This window comes from Hoplias malabaricus, chromosome 13 (genome assembly GCF_029633855.1).
Source record: "Hoplias malabaricus isolate fHopMal1 chromosome 13, fHopMal1.hap1, whole genome shotgun sequence".
Classification (NCBI taxonomy): Eukaryota; Metazoa; Chordata; class Actinopteri; order Characiformes; family Erythrinidae; genus Hoplias; species Hoplias malabaricus.
Genome location: NC_089812.1, coordinates 25,103,173 through 25,125,789, shown reverse-complemented (window position 1 = coordinate 25,125,789; position 22,617 = coordinate 25,103,173). Strand labels below are relative to the sequence as shown.

At 41.0% G+C, this 22,617-nt stretch overlaps 2 protein-coding genes across 2 annotated transcripts; one reads left to right on the top strand and one right to left on the bottom strand.

Annotated features, from left to right (window-relative positions):
• The first annotated feature begins 637 nt into the window (after nt 1-637).
• ramp2 (receptor (G protein-coupled) activity modifying protein 2) lies at nt 638-14,511 on the top strand. The gene is made up of 7 exons (XM_066642636.1): nt 638-769; nt 2,485-2,552; nt 3,254-3,311; nt 8,317-8,343; nt 8,510-8,536; nt 10,068-10,236; nt 10,907-14,511. Exons 1-7 carry the CDS (start codon nt 712-714, stop codon nt 11,154-11,156), a joined length of 657 nt encoding a protein of 218 aa, XP_066498733.1. The 5' UTR covers nt 638-711; the 3' UTR covers nt 11,157-14,511.
• A 3,671-nt stretch (nt 14,512-18,182) lies between these two features.
• On the bottom strand, nt 18,183-22,323 carry LOC136665402 (uncharacterized). Its single transcript, XM_066643015.1, has 4 exons — nt 22,166-22,323; nt 21,621-21,684; nt 21,468-21,496; nt 18,183-19,977 (listed from the first exon to the last, which is right to left on the bottom strand). The coding sequence occupies exons 2-4, from the start codon at nt 21,659-21,661 to the stop codon at nt 18,617-18,619; spliced, it is 1,431 nt and encodes a 476-aa protein (XP_066499112.1). The 5' UTR covers nt 21,662-21,684; nt 22,166-22,323; the 3' UTR covers nt 18,183-18,616.
• Between the last annotated feature and the right edge of the window lie 294 nt (nt 22,324-22,617).

Below are 22,617 nucleotides of genomic sequence, written 5' to 3'. Positions count from 1 at the left end.
CACTGTTAAAGATTTTTTTGTCCTTCTAAAAAAGTTTTATCTGCTCTCCTGAAGACAGGATGATGGAGTCTAAATACTCATTTTTATGAGTTTGAGCAACTGCAATCATGTCTGTTTTCAATTATTTCAGAGACAGACAACTGATGATGAAAGAGAGAGAGAGAGAGAGAGAGAGAGAGAGAGAGAGAGTCTGTGATGGAGAAACAAACAGAAAAGAGGAAAGAGGGACTTACAAATACTAGAGTGAGAGAAAGAGAGAATGGAGAGGCACAGATAGAGAGAGATACACAGTGTGTGTATGTGTGTGTGTGTGTGTGTGTGTGAGAGAGAGAGAGAGAGAGAGAGAGAGAGTGTATTTGTGTGTGTCAGAGAGAGAGAGAGAGCGAGAGAGAGAGATAAACAGAAACTGAGATCTATAACTTTGATAACTACAAAAAAGCGAGTGAAAGTGGGAGTGGGTCCTCAGCAAAAGAGAGAGGGAGAGAGAGAGAGAGAAATCAGGGCAGTGTGCAGTGTGGTGGTCTGTAGCAGCAGAAGCCCGCCCTATCTGTGGCTGGTGGAGTCCACCACCCCTTTAAGGAAATGAGCACATCCTGTTGTTTTAGTCGAGTCTTCCTGCATAAAGGTTCCTAAATGTGATTTGTGCTTCACTGAGACACACACACACACACACACATACTCATCCTGCACCAGCACTGGAGTTAGAGCAGCATGGAGCTCCCTAAGCCCTCACCCGTCTCCATACCAGTGTTGAGACCCCCTCTCTGGGGTAAGTCCTGTCTCTGTTCTACTCTCTGTGAAAGGAATATGCTTGACTCATTAATTATTATGCTAATTAGAGTAATGCAGAGTTCTTATTGGTCCGCATGTGTCAGAATTACATCATTAAACAATGAAATAAAAAAAAAAACAATAGGAATTCTTCAACAAAAGTTATGACGACTTAATACTAAAGCCTGAATACTCTGTTATTACTCTCATTCTGACTTATTGTTCAGAGTAATTCCTGTGCTTTAGTCTGTAACTACTAAGGAATATCTGAAGTTATTTTATAAACACTTCTTTACGCATATTCTATAAGCACTGTACTAGATTCACAAAGTATTACAAATTCACAGTATCTACTATAAATGATTCAGTAACTACTTCAGTAAAAGCAATAAATAATTTCATAAATCCTAAACTCGGTATATACAGTAATGATTCAGTAACTACAGTTTTCAGGATTCATCTACTACTAATGATTCAGTGACTGCTATAATGGATAAATATTCTGTACCTGTTATAAATGATTCAGTATCTACTATAATGATCCAGTAATCATTAAAATGATTCAATACATATGATAAATGATTCAGTACATATTATCAATTTACCAGTTACCAACATAATTCAGTAACATAAATTATTCAAAGCCAGCTATAAATTGTTCATTGCCAAATATAAATGATACAATCTCTACTCTAAATGATTCAGTAAGTACAATTAAAGACTCAGTAACTACTATATGTGTTTCTGTACCGAATATAAACTATTATTTGTCGACTATAAGCTAAATGATTAATTTACTCCACAAAGTTATTCGGTCCCAGCTGTAAACAATTCAGTACCTGTGATGAATGGTTCAGTACCACATACACTATAAAGGGTTCTAGAGTATAAAGTTCTTGCTGTTTGTGATTTGGATGTTAAAGTATATCTTTTGACATCCAAATACTCAAAGAGGCATTTCTGGTGTGTCTGGCCTTTAGAATTTCAGGGAAAAGAGAAGTCCTGGAGTCAGGAAATGTCTGGACAAAGAGAGGATGCCCTACGGCCCTCTACTTATCTTTCTCTTTCTCCTCCCTTCCTCCCGCTGAAGAGGACAAGGTCAAAATATGTCAGTGTGGATGAGCATGGTTATTTTAACACATTTTCTGAGGAAAAATGTCCTGGATTAGTTTTAAAACCATTAAAAAACAAGACCAAGGGTGGCACGGTGGCGCAGCAGGTTAGTGTCGCAGTCACACAGCTCCAGGGACCTGGAGGTTGTGGGTTCGAGTCCCTCTCCGGGTGTCTGTGAGGAGTTTGGTGTGTTCTCCCTGTGTCTGCGTGGGTTTCCTCTGGGTGCTCCGGTTTCCTCCCACAGTCCAAAAACACACGTTGGTAAGTGGATGTGGTGACTTAAAGATGTCCGTAGGTGTGAGTGTATGTGTGAGTGTGTGTCGCCCTGTGTCACTTCAGGGTGAAGTGATTCTGGGTAGGCTCTGGACCCCCTGAATTGGATAAGGTTTCAGACAATGATTGAATGAATAAAAAAAAAAAGACTGTCAATACCAGCTAAGCTTTCCTGACCGTGTAAAGCTATGCACCCAGGCATTGGGCTGTAGAGCAGTGGAAGTGTATCTCTGGAACGAAGAAACACTATCTGATATTTCTGGTGTCAAGAAACTTAAACAATGCATGTGTCTAAGTGATTTTAACTCTGTGTTTCATCTTCCACAGTGGTCTGTATGGTCTTGATGGTCAGTGGACTGCATGGCCTCATTCCTAACGGACAGAAGGACAGTGTGGTGAGGTCCTTTTGTTTCTTGTGGATGAAATTCCAACAGAAGTTTGCTTCTATCACTTAACAGAATTTGCTTTACTACATATGTTAATAATCGCTATGCTGATACAGTACAGTATGGAGTTTTTAAACCTCACAGTGACAGTGAGGACTGAGAATAGTCCACCAACCTAATGGAAAAAACAACAGCCGACAGCATCCTGTCTCCACTGATGAAGGACTAGAGGACGACCAAAACAAACTGTACAGCAGCAGATGAGCTACTGACTTTACATCTACACGGTGGACCAATAGTGTAGGTGTAAAAAGCAGGTGGCAGGGTTAGAATTTCCAGCAGCACTGATGTGTCTGATCCATTCATACAGCACAACATACACTAACACATGACAACCACGTCAGTGTCACAGCAGCGCTGAGGATGAGCATTGAAGAACAGGCTGATAGGGCAAATAAAGTATGCAGAGCAATCAATGACTACAATCTGTAATTGCACAACTTCAAAGTGCTCCTGACTGGTCAGTGGGGCTGACAAAATAGACAATGAGGTGGTGGTTTTAATGTTGTGGCTCATGTAAATAGTAGAATTAAATATGTTATATACATAATTGCAATAGAATAAAAAAGTAAATATGAGTATATTACATTATTATATAACCTGCTCTCTCTCTCTCTCTCTCTCTCTCTCTCTCTCTCTCTCTTTTCCAGGTCAGGACAACTCCCTTCGTCCCCCCAGGGGTCCAGACCACACCGTTAACCACAACAAGTGAGTGAGCCTGTAACAGCACAGCTGTCCAAACACAATGTCCAGGTCTGATATGAGATGAAGGGCTTTAGCCCACTCTCTCAGTCCAGTGCGCTGACAGATTTCCCAGGCTCTCAGTTTAACATGCTGCAGCTGGAGAGTGGCTGAAATACCACCCTTCACTCCGAGAGGGTCTCCATTTATCTCTACACTCTTAAAAATCAGGGTCCTTAAAGGGTCCACCTTGGGGGGTGGGGGGTCAGCATATGTTTCCTGCCAGACACGTAAAGCCAAAGACTACACAGCAAATTCACTAGTGTTAAATCAGCACTATTAGTGTTAAATGAACACTGTTAATGTAATAATTTAACACTCTCAGTGTTAACACTAATAGTGTTGATTTAACATGGGAGAATTTGCTGTGTACTTCTTCATAAACTGCAGCTAACACAGCAGCTCTGGAGCTCAACACGCTCGCAGGAGGATCTTAACAACCCGGGCCTGTTGTATTAGCCAAAAGACCTTTGTGTTGGGCAACATTACCCTGAGTGATGTGGGGAGAAAGAGGGCAGTCTTGAGCCTCAAACCGGGTCACTGTCTATGTGGAGTGTGGTGTGTTCTCCCAGTGTCTGCATGGGTTTCTTCCGTGTGCTCTGGTTTCCTCCCACAGGCTAAAAACAGGAGAGTGTGTGTGGCTGGGTGAATGTGTAAAATTGCCCACGTTTAACTTGTTGACTGTGAAATTGTTTACAGATGTGAGTGAGATTAGGTGAATGTGTTAAATTGTCCACAAATATGTGTGTGTGTGTGTGTGTGTGTGTGTGTGTGTGTGTTTGTGACTGGGTGTGTGAAACTGTCCAAAGGTGTGAGTGACTGTGTTAATGTGTGAAATTGTCTTTATGTGTGACTGGGTGAATGTGTGAGTGACTGGGTGAATGTGTGACGGCCAGCTATTCCTGGCTTTGTTTTCCCTGTCTTGTAACAAAAATATCACAGTGTCCAGCAGCAGCTGTGAGGGCTCTATTCCCTGACGGACTGAAGCTGGAGCTTTCACAGCTGACCGCTGAGGCCTACACTGCCATTCCTGCCGCATGTATGGTGTGTGTTTTGAGGTCAAAAGTCATCTGAGATTTGTCCAGATGGCCACATTGAGAATAGAGATAAAGGAAAGCAGCAATGGGATGTTTGGTCTACAGCTATGGTCCCTTATGGTTTGGAACTTCTCTGGCATGAATGGATTAGTCACTCACTGTCCACTCTGTGAGACACTCCTACCTCCTTTCAGCCTTGTAGATATAAAGTCAGAGACTGTAGCTCATCTGTCGCTGCACAGCTTGTGTTGGTCGTCCTCTAGCCCTTCATCAGTGGAGACAGGATGCTGTTGGCTGGGTGGTTTGGTCGGTGGATGATTCTCAGTCCAGCTGTGACACTGAGGGGATCAAAAACTCCAGCAGCCACTGCTGTGTCTGATCTACTCAGACCAGCACAACACCACTAGTGTAACTGCAGTGCTGAGAATGATCCAGCATCCAAACCATACCTGCTCTGTGGGGGTCCTACAGATTGATTAACAAGCTTAACCAAACATGCAGAGCAATAGCTAAAACTATAGTCTGTAATTGTAGAACTACAAAGTGCACTTGTATGGTCAGTGCAGCTGAGTGCCAAATCACTTTTAATGTTATGGCTGATCAGTATACAGGTCCCTAAATAGCAAACACAGCTTTCCCATTGCTGTGATCTGGCCTTGCTGAGATGGCAGGTCCAGTTAGTGGAAGTGGCTACAAACCAAACTTCTCCTTTGTGAGCAGAAGCCCAGAACTTGCACCGGAAGTGGTCTCATGCCAGGGGCAGTGGCTGGAATTTCTGTGCTTGTTTCCCTGTATACGTCCCGTTTCATAGATTCGCCCGGCCCTCAACGTTTAGCCCACTTATGTTTCTTATTTGGCAACAGCTGCGAGCCGAATAAATCAGAGAGGCTGTGTGTTAGGGAGGCAGCAGCGGCAGACTGTGAGAAAGGGAGGATAGGAGTGGTGGGGGGGAGAGAGAGAGAGAGAGAGAGAGAGAGAGAGAGAGAGAGAGAGAGAGGCCAAAGGAGTTTCACATGTGTGTCTGGTCAGGGAGTGCTCGCCTCAGAACAGAAGTGTGCCTCAGGGAGACAGAAAGGGAGGAAGAGAGAGAAAAAGAGAAATAACAAAGGAAACAATATATGTAGAAAGACAGAGAGAGGAACAGAGAGAGAGAGAGAGTGAAGAGAGGAAGAAAGCCAGAGAGTAAGAAACAATATATACATATATATTTATGTAGAGAAAAAGAGAGGGAGTCAGTGAGAGAGAGAGAGAAGAAATGAGCACAAAAGCCATGTTCTGAGAAGTGGGCTGCCATGTGCTAACCTGGACTGCTTGGTGTTTCCTGCCGTTCCTCTGGCGTTAAAAATCCGCTCGATCCGTCTGGAGGAGCCGAGTGGAGCGCCGCTCTGCTATGAGGGGATCCTTCATCTTCTTAGGGGTGTTGCTCTGTGTCCTCTCGGGTAAGTGCCATAAACGTTCCCCCTCTGTGGGTTGAACCATCTTAAAGCAGACGTATCCTTACTCCCATTTAATACTAACAAGCAGAAGTAAAAGTAACGTCTAAAAACCCAACTTGAGTAACAAAGTCGGAAGCTCAGAACAAAACTTCTTAGTACATCCAGCATTCATCAGTTCAGGGACAGATGTTTGGCAGAAGCTTCACTCTGACATCCTGGTCTTTCAAGGGTTCTTTATTAAAGGCAGTTGCTCTATAAGCTCAAATGGTTCTCAGTGCGGTTCACCGGCTCTTCTTTAACAGAGAGAGACTCTTGTATATTGCTGTGTAGCATGAAAAATGGTTCGGCTACTGTCACGAGTCAAAGAAACCTTTCAGCCAAGAGTTCCTTGTGGAATGACAGTGGAACACCTATCACGTGTTAGGACTTCTATCATCCTACGAATGGGAGTTTGTTAGAACTTTAATCTTTAAAAATGGTTCAAATTTGTTCAAAACCCATTCGCATATGTCTTTGGTTGATTGCACTGTCCGGTGAAGATGGAAAGCCTCTTGTCTATTGTTTTTTAAAACACACTTTAATAGAGCACCAAACATCCACTGTTGTCACGTGTCAAAGAGCCAAACAATTTGTAAATGTGAAGACCCCCATGGAATTGGCTTGTAACTCACTCACTCACTCACTCACTCACTCACTCACTCACTCACTCGTTCACTCATTCACTCATTCACTCACTCACTCACATTGGCCAAATTCCAACAGAAAGTACACTGCCTTCTTAGATGTATAAATGTGTGGCCTACTACCGTACCCGATAAATAACACAGGAGCAGGAACCTTGGTGCACAATTGTGATTGTGAGTGCTGAGAGGAGTAAACATCAGTATCATGAAGTGAGGGCAATAAGCAGATGACATTACAGCTGTGTAACTAGAGCTTCTTGTTAATCTGTTAAGAGGCTGTCAAAGTCTGCATTCCAACTCACAGCCTCCTATGTTGATAGTGGCTAATAAGGGAACTCACTAGGGACTGAGAGACCAAATGTTTTTCTACTTCAAAAAAAAATGATGTGCAGAAGTGAAAGAATCTACCAAATATTAATCTACAGTACTGCAGCTTAGTATAGTTCCCAACACTCCCTGCACTGCCCACCTTTTGTAGATACAGGATTTTCAACCCCCTTCACTCCCCTTAAGAGCAGTGCTCAATCATGTGAAGCACCTTATGGAACTGGCTTGTAAGTCCCTCACTCACATACTTAGGCTGCTCACTCACAAACTCACTCACATTTAGGATTTGCACCACAAGGGACTGCTATACATGATGGTTCTTCTATGGTATCGCTCCAAAACACTTTTATAGGAACTTTACTTTTAAGAGTGTACCTTTCTGATTCAATTGTTCTTTTGTCTGAAAAGAGCATCTTGTATATCATTCAATTTAGAACCCAAACTGTTCCACGGTTGTTACAAGTCATAGAAACTTGTTTTATTCCTCTATTTTGGAACCTGATTTGCAAAAAGTGTATTCATTATTTTATTTCATTTGTAAGGATGATATTGCTATAAAATAAAATGATAAAGCTGCAACATAAGAGATCTGAGCACAGCACAGTCAACACAGTCGAATGAAATTACACCGCAAAACAAACTCTGGGACTAAATGTGAATGGTTAAAATAAAGGAGCTTCCTTTCCTTCCCATGATCATGGCATACATGACATCTAAATATATTAATTGTTAGGTCAGTGTGACCTGACTTAGTTCATAAAAGACATTGTCCTTGGCCCAGCTTCTATATTAATCTAAATCACTGTCTAATCACTGTCCAAAATAAAGTACGTATATACATTTTTAGTTAGCTACATCATTTGAACACAACAGCTGTCCTTCACATTGTGTGAAAATTTCATGAATGGACCAATAAAAATGTGAAATACTTGAAATAAAGTCTCCTATAAAGTTGCTGTTCTGGAGATACAGATATTCTATTGACAGTAACAATAAGTATTTATTCTCTTCCTCAGATTGTGCTGTCTATATAAGAGTGAATGTCACATTAAAAAGAGACATAATAATAACAAAAAAATTCTCTTTAAACGTCCAGCGGCTGTCCCAAGAGTTGTCCTCCATGTTTATTTTTTAAAGCACTTGGCATCCCTCACAAATGAAATTAACTACATGAAGCTGGGGAAATGTGAATAGTTTCTTCAAGGTCTGAAACTTTAGAGCTTTTCAAACCATTGGACTGCATCCTCTTGTTTGTTTTGGAGCATCTTACAGCAGATGCTCCATCATAAAAAAAACAATTAATTATTCTGTAGCTCCATGCCAGCCTGTGTCTTTGTTGTTAGTTTTATAGGATGAGTAACTGCCTGTTGTCACTGTTGTTGATGTTGTTGCCCGGTGATTCATTTGCTCAAGAATTGTACGGGTGAACATGTACGTCTGAACGTGGGCGTAATCCCTCTCTCACGCTCTCTCTCTCTTTCTTTTGTAGGTGGCAGCGTTGAAGAGTCCGTTCCTCGTAAGTGTCTTGATGCCTATTCATTATCCATGTTCATTTTACTGAATTTAACTGAATTAGTTTACCAGGTAGTTACAGCACAGGTGCATTGGTTATTTATAGGAAATTATAGAGTGTAGCTGCCATTAAGAATGTAATGTTTTAAACACTTTCTCTTCTTTTGTAGCTAGCAGCAGTGAAGTGTCATCATTTCGTAAGTCTCTTACTCTCTGTTACAATCCCTACAGTGGAAATGTTGAGTTGAAGTGCACCAGATTGCTGAATTAATGTGACCCAACATGGACATGCACCACCCCTACTTCCAGGAAAGTCCCACAGAGACAAGCAAGCATTGTGCAAATATGTCTTACAACCATTGGGAATTCCTGTGGTGTCAAGCAGTCCAGACAGTCGGTCTAGCCACTGATCTGTAGGCATAGTGAATATATATTTATTCAGTACATAAACAAGGCACAGAAAATTAGCCAAAATGAGGTAGAATATTGAGGTTGCCAACTGAAATGCTAACTTTACCATTAAATCAGTTTTCTCTTCTGTAATGAAATTGACATTATGACAGCAACTCTTTTCAATCCACAACCAGCAAAAATAAATAAATAAATTTCACATAATAATAAGACATAATATCATAAATATTATAAATAAGTAAAGAGGGCCCAAAAATTCATCCCTAAAGCATAAGGGCTTCCCACTTTCAAAATACATCCCAGGAAGTGGGGGGTTGTTTCTTGTACAGTGATCCCTCGTTTTTCGCGGGGGATGTGTTCCAAGACCACCCGCGAAAAACAAATTTCCGGGAAGTAGAGGAAACATATTTTTTTTATGTATTTAACGAGTGTTTGGACTTTTAAAACCCTCCCTGTACTGTTAACAACCCACCCTTTGCATTAAACAGTCATTCTATAATGTTTTTCAGCTGGAACTACATGTGATATCCTACCAGTTTCTTTAATAGAGTAATTCCTAAGCTGTGATTTAGCGTAAGTAAATTTCACTCGGATGTAGACATGAACAGTACATGTATTGTACGTAAGAAATACTTGTAAATGATATATTTTGTCACATACAGGCCTAGTCTAATACATGTAAATAATAAAAAAAAATACATTTAATTTACACACCATAAGAAAATTATATTTTTAGGTGATATAGCGGCCATAAGCCCCCTTGAGAAAACCCGCAAAGTAGCGAATTCGCGAGGGATTACTGTATGTCAATTGGAATATTTTATACCTCACTCAAAAGCAGGACTTACCAATCCCATGACCATAAGTGCATTTTAGTGTTTTCCTGCCTCCACACACCGTGCCCCCAGTGTCCAAAAATATACACTGCATAGGTAAATGTCTGTCTGTCAAGGTACAATGTGCACGTATCTTTAGAGGTACAAGTGGCTCCACATTCTTAAAAAAGAACAGTGCCAAAATGTCACTTCATTTTCCTGTTTAAACAGTTATTTTACAAAAAAATAGAAATAAACACCCTTCTGTCCTGGAAAACTGAAGGGAGCGTCCTTTTAAGGAAGACGGTTAGACCTTAAGGGCAGTGTATCTTAGAGTGTACCTTAATGTGGCTTAGTTATAGTAAACCCAAATATACCTGCACTGTTCGTTTTTATCTGACACTCCTGTAGGACTGAAGCCTGGATCATATATATAATGTTGAAAGGAACATGATCAAACTTTACTAATATTGTGTCCTGTCCTTTGTCTTTTATTCTTCAGCTTGTGGGAATAAAACTTGTGAGCTCTACTGTGGCTTTTGCAAGGACACTAACAAATCAAGGAACGATTGTTATGAAATGTTCGTCACTGAATTTTGTCTCCATTCATTTGAAACTGCAATGACAGCTATGAACCGCTCTGACTGGTGTGTGTGGGACAAAGTGAAAAGGTTAGTTTCTGTTTCTGTGTTGTGCTGCATCCAATTTAATGATCCTAAGTTCTGAGAAACCAGCTACTGATGCCAAACTTTGATCCTGATTCATTTAACTTAGGTCAAACCCTGACTGGAAAATCAGTGTGCAATATTCAATGACAATGAAAAACATATTTGGCTACGAGTTCTTTAGTAAATGGCAATCCAACACATTAACTAGCTCTTCCCAAATAACATCATGCTAATTAGCAGGGACATTCATTGTTAGCGCATGATTCCTCTGTCACAGCTGTGTCATATTGGCATGGATGTTCATTAAAGCTCAACACCAATGGTTGCAAATGCTAACCGCTAATACACAAGTTTCAAAGGTGATACAGATTAGACTCCACTATGTCTGATACCTGGGAGAGTGAATAGTGGAAAAACAAAGCCATCTCACTCAGAGAAAGCAAGGCGTCATTTAAAATCAAATCCAAGATCTCCTGATATGGCCTAGAGAGTTGTGCCTCTTATATATGTTTGTTAAAAATCACTGTGAATATTACAATAATCAATAAAAAATAGACCTAAGGAGAAATAAAAAAGAAGAAAATATCAGTGATATACTGATCACTGCACAAAGCAAACCTTACTAAATTGTACATTACTGCCCACCCTAACTTTCTATCTTTCCTTCTGGCAGTCCCTACAACAAAATGACCTTGTGTACAGAGGAAACAGCAGACTGCCTGCTTTTTCCCTGGCCCAACAAACTGGTGGAGACAACATTTGTGGAAATACACACCACATTCTTCCAGGAATGCCCCACAGAGTCACTAAGTGACCCTCCTCCCAATGTCGTCTTCGCCCTTGTCATGACGCCTATATGCCTCATTCCAGCCATGGTGGTCCTTGTGGTTCTGAAGACGAAAAATGGTGACAGGAGCTCCTAACAGGTGGAGCCCCTCTGAGTAGCTCCATTGATTGGCTGCAAAATAATAACCTAGGTTTTATTGATGAACCTAGGTTTATGCCATTGCTCGGAAGACCAGCGTTCATCTTGTTCCTTCTGACTGGAAGCTTTTACTGTATACCATAAAACTGCATGCAAAATATGGACAGAGACTGGCCTGAGTTAGGATATTGCATACTCCTTGTTTGCAACTATGTACCAAAGTCAGCTTCACTTTTTCACAAGAGGGTTCTTTTGATTGATGCCATACTCTGCCACATGGCCTTCTCCACCCCATTCTAATAAGAGTCCTTGGGCAAGACTCCAAAATCTACATTAGTCTATGTTACTTGTCTAATCGATTGTGTGGTTCTGGATTCTATGGTTTCATTTCATGGGTCTGGTATCAATGACAATTTTTTCCTAAACTTAAGTAGGAATCAACTGTACAGGGAATATTTCTGGCATAAGCCCAATGATTGCGGGCAGGCTCCGGACCACTGAAACTTTGTTCAGGATAAAGTGGTTACAGTTGAATGAATGAATATTCTTCGTATCTGTACCCTGCGTCTGGGTTGAATAAAATGCTGAGTTACAAAAAACGGAGCATTGCTGGGAGTTGCTGAGAAAATCAACAGATTTGATAGTTTGGATTTACATGACCTGGGCTTTTAACAAGGACCATTATTTTGATGTGGTTTAAAAACAAACAAACAAACAAACAAAAAAACAATTGTTTTCATGCTAAAATGAAGAATGAGGAAATGCTACAGACAGATAGGGATTCCATGAATGAAGATGAACAACACAATGGAAGCGAGCACTGAATGCTTCTTAAGGGATCCAAAACTTCTGTGGCAAGGTTCTTCAGTTCTAGGTCTAGCATGGTTTTTTGAAACATGCCTGACACAACTCATCTGTAAATTCCCAGGTTTAGAGGGTGTTTGACAGAAAGGCAGACCTGTTCTATGGCATCACTTTAAAGAACCCTTTCTAGTACCTTCAGGACTTTTTTGTACATCATCTCACATCCAAACAGACTGACCTCTGTCTACTCTTTCAATCCAGTCTTCTCTCTAGTCTTGAGCCAAGTGAATGACAACATATTTGAGAATGGTAATTTATTATGGTTATGACGTCTGTAACTTTCATACACAGATGTTTCACATGTACTGATGGTTTGTAATGCAGGCTGAACATAATAATGTGCCTTGGAATTACTCTTAAATTAGTGGTATTGCGTTCATTTTCATGTTTGCACAATTTGGCCGCCATGCTCACAAACACAAGACGGAAACCTTTTTATTTATTTTTATTTTTTTTGTTTACAATGCCGCATTACAGCCAAGTTGAAAGCAGCATTACTCAAAATTTCTGTTGGAAAAAAAACCTTTTTTATTTATTTGTATCTTTTGTTTGTATCTTTTTTTTTTAATCCCCAAATTTTGGCTGAAAATTCTCCCCAATTATAGTCATCTCCAGTTCCACCCATAAGTGAGCCTCCCCCAACCTCAGGGTGAGACTCACTTCCTTTAAGACATGAGGCCAACCTACTGCTTCTTTTTGAACTGCCACTAATATAACACCAGGAGAACTGCCCAGATATGTCATATTCACTGACATACTCCCTTGCAGGCTAACACCATGATCATAGAGATGGGTGGGTAGAGAAGAAACCTTTCTACCCACCCAGAAAGGGAGGCCACAGGTGCTGTCTGGGACTACCAGCCTTGTATGGCTGAAGCATCACTAGGGTTGGAACGAGTGATCACTTGATGAGACGGCTTGTGCTTAGACCATAATTGTTAAATACAAGCTTAACCAAATTCCTCAACCAAAAGACCTATTAAAATGCTCCAAATTGGTAATACATTTATACACTGACTTACACTGACATATAAAGGTTTTCGGTTCACTGCGAAGCATCTTATTTAGAGATGTGACGTTTTGTTCCAACAGCAATGATATGCAGTATTTTATGCTGATATTAAGTGAGACTGTGTGGTGTGATGTCCTCTGTATTTTATGTACTGTAATATTTTAGTTTTCTATCCATATTTGAATGTAAACCTAAATGTCAGTTCAAAGACAAAAGCTATTCAGCTAGCCTAAATATGCTAATGATAAAGTCTTAATGTATATTTCTATTATGACCTGAGTCATAACCACTGACTCTTCCAAATCTATGATATGACGACTTAGAGAGAAACTTTTTTCAAACTTGTGTTTTTTCCCCCCAATATTTGCCACATGAACTGTTTTTGACTGTTACAGTAGCAGGCCTCAATCTTGTTCTTTAGTCTAAGACCCCCTTTGAGTATAAAAAACAGGAGGCTCTCAGCACGAGGGGTATAAACCTCTCCACTATCTGGCTGTGGAGTAGTTTCCTTTTTTGCAAACGTAGCTCCATCCAGTCTCTTTACGATAAGCTGGAGTGATCCAGAAATAATCAGTACCTGGAAGCATTGCTCCTATGGTTGAATGCAATCAAATCCTCATAGTCGTGTTCCAGCATTTAGGGTAAAGCCTTCCTAGGAAAGAAGAGACTGTTACAGCTGAGTAAGACAAACAAACACACTATAATACTCGATTTCCAAACAAATAACAAAAGAGCAAGGGTTAGACTCTTGTAGTGTCAGAGGGGAAAACTTAAGGCCAAAGTTCACTTCACGCAAGTGAGCACAGGCCTTGAACTCTGCTATGACAGAACCAGCCCAATCTTTAACCCAAGTTTAAAGCTTACATCTGTTTTTTATGGTCTCTGTCTGTCTTTCCTCCACTCTATTAAAGCACTGAGTGCTGTTTCCAAAGGCCAAAGTTAAGACAAATGCTTGTGAGACATGTGTCCATGTTCTTGTTTGTTTAAACTTGTGTATTTCCTGTCTGTACCTTTGCACTGTTTTGACCGACTATGAAAGCGAGTGTTTTCAGTGATATTGTGTTGATGGACCCTGTGATGTGGCAGTGCACTACGGAGCTTAACAATCTGTGAACCATATTTTATACTGTTACTCTTGTAGCACTTCAGCATACGATTAAAACATGTCAATGAACGGCTTTGTTCTGCGTGTCTGGATTTCCTGTTCAGCTTAGCGTCAGTTCCTCTGAAAATAAAAAGTAGAGCAGTCATAAATATAGATGTAGTGGGAAAGTGTGTTTGCGCATGCTACTCCAGTCTTACTGGGTTTTTTTTCACCTCCTAATGGGTGAGCTTTTGGCAAATCTTACAGATCTGAAGCTTTATAGCTCATCCAGGACATTTCACTCAGCTCAGAAGATGGAAGGTCTTTCTTTGACATAAGTCACGAGCTCTAGCGCTAGAATGTGATGCAAATCATCTTCATTTAATAAATAAAATCCAGTTTACATACATAGCTGTTTGGTTTGTTCTAATGTGTATACATGTAAACAAGGATCTCTGGGTCCTGGGTTCAGTCAAAGGTGTGTGGCGTGATCTCCCTGTGTTTGCGTGGGATTCCTCAGGTTGCCCAGTCCAAGAATGGTTTTAATGCCTGGGCAAAATTTTTCCACAGGTGTGACTAGGGGAGTGTGTGTAATTGTCCCCAGGTATGAGTGACTGGGTGAGTGTGTGTAATTGTCCCCAGGTATGAGTGACTGGGTGAGTGTGTGTAACTGTCTACAGGTATGAGTGACTGGGTGAGTGTGTGTAACTGTCTACAGGTATGAGTGACTGGGTGAGTGTGTAGCTGTCCACAGGTTTTAGTGACTGGATGAGTGTGTATAATTGTCCACCGATATGAGAGACTGGGTGAGTGTGTGTCATTGTCCACGTGTATGAGTGACTGGGTGAGTGTGTGTAACTGTCTGCAGGTATGAGTGACTGGGTGAGTGTGTGTAACTGTCTACAGGTATGAGTGACTGGGTGAGTGTGTGTAATTGTCCACAAATATGAGTGACTTGGTGAGTGTGTGTAATTGTCCACATGTATGAGTGACTGGGTGAGTGTGTGTAAATGTGTACAGGTATGAGTGACTGGGTGAGTGTGTGTAAATGTCCACATGTATGAGTAACTGGGTGAGTGTGTGTAATTGTCTACAGGTATGAGTGACTGGGTGAGTGTGTGTAATTGTCCACAGGTATGAGTGACTGGGTGAGTGTGTGTAATTATCCACAGGTATGAGTGACTGGGTGAGTGTGTGTAATTGTCTACAGGTATGAGTGACTGGGTGAGTGTGTGCAATTGTCCACAGGTATGAGTGACTGGGTGAGTGTGTGTAATTGTCCACAGGTATGAGTGACTGGGTGAGTGTGAGTAATTGTCTACAGGTATGAGTGACTGGGTGAGTGTGTGACATTGTCCACAGGTATGAGTGACTGGGTGAGTGTGTGACATTGTCCACAGGTATGAGTGACTGGGTGAGTGTGTGTAATTGTCCACATGTATGAGTCACTGGGTGAGTGTGTGTAAATGTGTACAGGTATGAGTGACTGGGTGAGTGTGTGTAAATGTCCACATGTATGAGTAACTGGGTGAGTGTGTGTAATTGTCTACAGGTATGAGTGACTGGGTGAGTGTGTGACATTGTCCACAGGTATGAGTGACTGGGTGAGTGTGTGTAATTGTCCACAGGTATGAGTGACTGGGTGAGTGTGTGTAATTGTCCACAGGTATGAGTGACTGGGTGAGTGTGTGTAATTGTCTACAGGTATGAGTGACTGGGTGAGTGTGTGACATTGTCCACAGGTATGAGTGACTGGGTGAGTGTGTGTAATTGTCCACAGGTATGAGTGACTGGGTGAGTGTGTGTAATTGTCTACAGGTATGAGTGACTGGGTGAGTGTGTGACATTGTCCACAGGTATGAGAGACTGGGTGAGTGTGTGTAATTGTCCACAGGTATGAGTGACTGGGTGAGTGTGTGTAATTGTCCACAGGTATGAGTGACTGGGTGAGTGTGTGATTGTCCACAGGTGTAAGTGACATGGTGAGTGTGTGTAATTGTCCACAGGTATGAGTGACTGGGTGAGTGTGTGTAATTGTCCACAGGTGTAAGTGACTGGGTGAGTGCGTGTAATTGTCCACAGGTATGAGTGACTGGGTGAGTGTGTGTAATTGTCCACAGGTATGAGTGACTGGGTGAGTGTGTGATTGTCCACAGGTATGAGTGACTGGGTGAGTGTGTGTAATTGTCCACAGGTGTGAGTGACGTGGTGAGTGTGTGATTGTCCACAGGTGTGAATGACATGGTGAGTGTGTGTAATTGTCCACAGGTATGAGTGACTGGGTGAGTATGTGTAATTGTCCACAGTTGTGAGTGACGTGGTTAGTGTGTGTAATTGTCTACAGGTATGAGTGACTGGGTGAGTGTGTGTAATTGTCCACAGGTATGAGTGACTGGGTGAGTGTGAGTAATTGTCCACAGGTATGAGTGACTGGGTGAGTGTGAGTAATTGTCCACAGGTATGAGTGACTGGGTGAGTGTGAGTAATTGTCCACAGGTATGAGTGACTGGGTGAGTGTGAGTAATTGTCCACAGGTATGAGTGACTGGGTGAGTGTGAGTAATTGTCCACAGGTATGAGTGACTGGGTGAGTGTGAGTAATTGTCCACAGGTATGAGTGACTGGGTGAGTGTGTGTAACTGTCTACAGGTGTGAGTGACCGGATGAGTGTATGTAATCGTGCACAGGTGTGAGTGACGTGGTTAGTGTGTGTAATTGTCTACAGGTATGAGTGACTGGGTGAGTGTGTGTAATTGTCCACAGGTATGAGTGACTGGGTGAGTGTGAGTAATTGTCCACAGGTATGAGTGACTGGGTGAGTGTGAGTAATTGTCCACAGGTATGAGTGACTGGGTGAGTGTGAGTAATTGTCCACAGGTATGAGTGACTGGGTGAGTGTGTGTAACTGTCTACAGGTGTGAGTGACCGGATGAGTGTATGTGATCGTGCACAGGTGTGAGTGACAGGATGATTGTATGTGATCGTCCACAGGTATGAGTGACTGGGCGATTGAAGATATATGAAGAAATTAATGAATTAATGAAGTAATTAATTATTGATCAAAAGCCAAATAAATGTTTAAAAAAAATCTAAAAGTGATATTCAGAACAATACCAGAGGCATAGTATATTTCCTATAAATCAAATGTATAAAATCATATGTATAATATTTCCATATTAAGTATAATTCTACTATATATTAGTAAAGTAGGGCAAGAATAATGGGGGATTATGTCAGAGGTTTCTAATCAGTGAGAATAAGTTATGTAAGTTGCATGTGCCCCCTCTTTTTATCCCGCACAGTCACCACCATCTGGACACTTGTGTTTCAGTTTGGCATGGAATGGTGGGAAAGAGAACATATTCCCCTCCTTTTCCTGCTCTTTCTCTCCTCCTCTTCCTCTCCCAGCCCAGGTCAGGTCATCCCCACAGCTCCTCCTTTCCTCACTGATCTGCTCCAATCCTGCATCACTTTCACAGCTCCCTGAGGACTGGACACACCTCACATCGTAATAACAGCCAGTCACAGCTGGCCAGATGCTCCAGACTTCCCTTAGTGCCAGCACTAGAGCTGACGAACAACTCCCAGGCATTGGTACAATCCCTGGATCCACCACAACAGAGCACACACAACATTTACTCACTTCCAGTCACTGGAGCTTAAAATGTCACAAAATTCAAACTTTTTGCTCAAAACTACAGTCTGACCACGATCAGTGTCCACTACACACTCAGAGGGATTCCCTGACCTGAGCTCCTACGGTGCTGTGTTCAGTAAGTGTGGCCTCCATTTTCCCAAACCCACTCTTCTGAACGCGGGCTCTTCGGAAGTAATATATATATATAGCACTGCTGACACCTGGTGGCGACTGGCTATTATTACAACTCTAATAAACTACTTCAGTGTCATTAGAGAAATATTTATTTTATTTAATAATTTATGTAACAGTGGCCAAAGTATCCTGTACATAGTCAAAGTGAAACTAATTATAATTCAGCCACTATAGTCTGTCTAAAACCACCTCTTAAAAATAGTGAAAAGTAAGTTTGTTTAAATATTACGCTTTATTATAATATTATTCAGATAGCACCTTGACAAACATGACCCTTTACATAAAATATAAAAAACAAACAGAAAATTAAAACGAATATTTTACATTAAAGAAACACTAGGTAAGATTTTGTTTTCTTGGTTCTGGGCTCCCCCTACTGTTGCAGAGTGTAATTCACGTTTATAGCACTGTCCTGAAATCAAGGGAAAGGGGGATGTTTCCTACCTTCCTCCTAAAGTTGCATAGTACGGTTTCTGCAGTGCTGAGTCTGGAATAATTCAAAAGGCTCTATTCTCCCTATCACAGGTCAGTGAAGCATCACAATGGTCCTGAAGCTGTAATTTTAAGGTGAAAAGTACTGCATAGTGTACATTTATACAAAGTATAAAAAAACAGTGGTATAAAATACTAACAAAACAGAGTCAAACAGATATGGACCACTGTGCACTCACAGATAGTGTTCAGAGAAGAGGACGAAGGAGGTAAATAGAAGTAAAACAATAATGATGTCAAAGTATATGTACATGAAGGCCAGGATGGATAACATAGAAATAACACTAAGTGTGGTGATAAAACCAATCAGCACCATGAACCACAGCACGGACAATGCTATGCACAGAAAGATATAAAAGTTGCTCGAACATAACATTATGCAAGGGGTCACTGGGATAGCAGCAGCACAGAGAGCCACCACACTCCCAAATTTTACGTTCTGTGTCACTAATGGCAGGAAAGCGCCGACTGCAGCTCCTACAACCGCTCCTGCTCTTCCTACACATCCTCCATATCCCTCACCCAGACCGCCGGCTGCATTTAGAGCTGCTCCAGCTCCTCCAGATGCAGCCAGCAGACCCCCAAACGATGCCCCAGTGCCCAGCATGGGAGAGAGGTACAGTAATAATGTAAGCACAACAAAAGTCGCAGCTACTGCAGTTATGTGCACTTCAAATTCACCACCTTTGACAGAATACGAGAAAAGCATGGCCCCACACGAAGCCTGAAAGATCTGAATGCCAAACACAATGACAAAGAAGCGCTCCAGCACTAGCAGAGCAGTGATTTCGCCCGAGTCTAATAAAGGCACGAGCTGGTCTTTGTCGTAGAAGTAGCTCCTGGCTATGAGAAATGTTAGAAACATAACCGTTGGGATCCTTATAGATGTCTTACAGAGTTGGAATTTCTGAATCAGAGAAAGCAGAATAACTGGAGGAATAATTGGTAACAAGGTCCCCACGTCGAGAAAAATAACGGCTCCTGTGGCAAAAAACAATATGGTTATTATGCGTTCGGAATACATCAACAAACTCATCATAAATGACATAGTAATACTGATACAGCCACAGAAGGAGCTTGACAAAGCATGAAGTAAAAAGGATATGAGGATGCTGACCAATGTGTGGCAGGAAATGAAGGTTAAACCAGAATCTATGGAAAAAGCTTTAAAAATCAATTTGGTAAACAGTAATTCCAAAACAGCTCCTACTGCCGCTCCGGTCACTGCTACTACGAGCACAGCCACAGCCGCAGCCAGAGCTACAGCCTTTTCTGATGACTCTCCCCAGCTCTGTCTTTTGAGCACATTATAAAGTCGGTGTCCACACATTATTCCCACTACTGATGCCAATGCGGAGCCCAGTAAAGACACGTAGGTGACGTATGAAGAGGTCGCAAATGGATAAAGCTGTGAAATGTTCATGGTGAGCTCTGTCTGGTGCTGTGCAGCGTCTTTTAAGAAGTTGGCCATCTCTGCAGACATGGCTCCCATGCATCCTCCAGCCACCAGGCCCAGGGACAGGGGCCCAAACAGCTCTAATGTGGAACAGAGAACAGGTTTAACTATGAAGCTAAACACATAGGTATTTGAATCTGTATTTTGAATATTCAAAGTATCTTTACTTAAATGTTTTATACACTCTAAAAAGAGAAGAGTTGATCCAACTTAATTGAATTGCTTCAATTGGTAACAAGTAATTCAATTAAGTTCATCCAACTTAATTTTTTAAGTTCAACCTTCAAAAACTTAAAAAATTAAGTTGGATAAACTTAATTGAATTACTTGTTACCAATTGAAGCAATTCAATTAAGTTGGTTCTTTTTAGAGTGTAGTTGAATGATTTTTGTATGGCATTTGACCAACTGGGTGCCACAGTGGTGCAGCAGGTAGTCTCGCTGTCACACAACTCCAGGGTCCTGGGGTTATGGGTTCAAATCCCACTCCGGGTGACAGTCTGTGAGGAGTTTGGTGTGTTCTCCCCGTGTCTGTGTGAGGCTCCAGCTTACTACACAGTGGTAGGTGAATTGGGGACTCCAAAGTCCGTAGGTGTGAGTGTGTGAGTGAATGTTTGAGTGTGTGTTGCCTTGAAAAGGACTGGCGCCCCCTCCAGGGTGTGATGACTCCTTGCAACCAGTGATTCCGGGTAGGCTCCGAACCCACTGCGACCCAGGACTGGACAAGTGCATACAGATAATGAATGAACTTGACAAACTTGAAATTTTAGCTAGTGATATATTTATATTCCCATTAATTCAAGTCTTAAATATGCCACACAAAAATAATTCAATAATAAACATAATTCACTGTCTACCATCACCTTACCGTCTATCGACACTTGTCATTTATGTAATGTATTTTCTAACACTTCATGCATGGTCTTTCTATTCAAGGATTTCCAAGCAAATGTAGCTAAATGGAGCGCTACCTGCAGCTGTGTGTCTCAGTATAAAGGTTTCCCAGAACCCTGGAGGCTCTTGTAGTAGCAGCAGTGGAACCAGCTCCATATGCAGATTTTCGTATGAAATCCTATTCATTTTGGCTTTTAAAATTCAAACCTAGATGCAAAATTCCCCAAATGGGATTGAGTATACACTGTCAGAAAACTTCTCTCTGTGGTGGTAGACTCAGGGGTACATTTCTGTACTTTTAGTTAGGGAACATAATTGTACCTTACTCTATTAAAATTGTAGATTTTTTAATTGTGTTGATTTCATACGCCCCCTTTCATCTCCAGGACTTTTATTGTGTTTTTTTATTTGACAGTTCAGTAATGCAAACTTACAAACATTCCCCTCTCCTTCTGGAGAGAAGAGTGTAATGCAACGTTAGGGAACACAACTCGACAACACTGTTTTAAAGGTACATTTACACTGTTTGAACCTTTACAACAACTAGACTGCAGTCTATTGAGGCTAATGATCTTTGAATGAGATTCTGAGAAGTGTGCAGGCAGGCCATGGTCAGATATGTACACATACGTTTGACTATGATGTGAGTATAAAAAAAACCAAAGATGAAAACTCACTGCAGATGACAGAAGACTTCTCTATAGATCTGTGAGCATGACAGTGAAAGATAAAGGTCATCAGGAAGTGTGCAGTATATTTTGCATCAGTGGAATGTGTAGTTATATATTGATGAGTAAGATCCGACCGTACGGAGGAATTTCTGAACTCACAAATTATGTTTAGATAAATGTGACACATCAGGTTCCTCCATTTGTGTAAGGATCTCTTCCAAATCTGTAGGAGTTAAGACTTGTGTTACATTTAAATATGTTAAAAGAGCGTACTGAATGAGAGGCTTAAAATAAAGTCAACAGTTTCTTGTTGTTTTATATATAATGAGTTTATTACAACATTAATTATAATAGTTATTACAACAGTTATTAATAGTTTATTACAACAAATATTACAACATTTTCAGCTTCTTTAAAAATTAAAAACATGATCAGATTCTCTTTGGAAGGGAAACAATTTTCCAACATTTTTTCCTTAAAGACATTTCATCACTATGCTTTATCAATGACAACAGATTTGTTCATTTTGTTGACTACTCCCTCTAAATGGAGGCACAGTGGACGTCACACTGTACTCAGTACAGTTCTCACATGTTTCTTAACAAACCTGAGATGAAGACAGTTTTAAGATGAACCTCCCTGACTGGAAAATGAAATAACAATTGCATTTTTATCTCAGTGAAAAATGTTAACAGATTTCTTACCTTCTTTTGTAGTAGCCTTACATAACAGCAGTGGTGGGCTTTTTTAGTAAAGCTTACTATTCATTAGGTAGACAGTCCTAAAGACAAAGACTTGTAATGCTTCCTGATCTCAGCTCTATGTTCAGTTATACTCTCAAGATCAAACTCTAGTACCATAAACCTGATCATCAACATTCACCGTGCAGTGCTTTAAGGGTGTTGTGTGAGGCCTGAAGGAAAAATCAGATTCTTTGTCAGACATATGATAGATTTCCCATCTTCAGCTTGAGTTGAGAGTCTAATTTTAGACACTGTGCCATTTAGCCTGTGGGTGTAACCCTTAAGGGAATCACACACTCAAAACCTTTAAGATGGCAAATGCTAAATTGAACATGTGCAGTCTGCCCAATCTATCAGAAGAAACTGAAAGATAGTTTCCAATTTATGATCTAATAACAAATAATACTCATTAA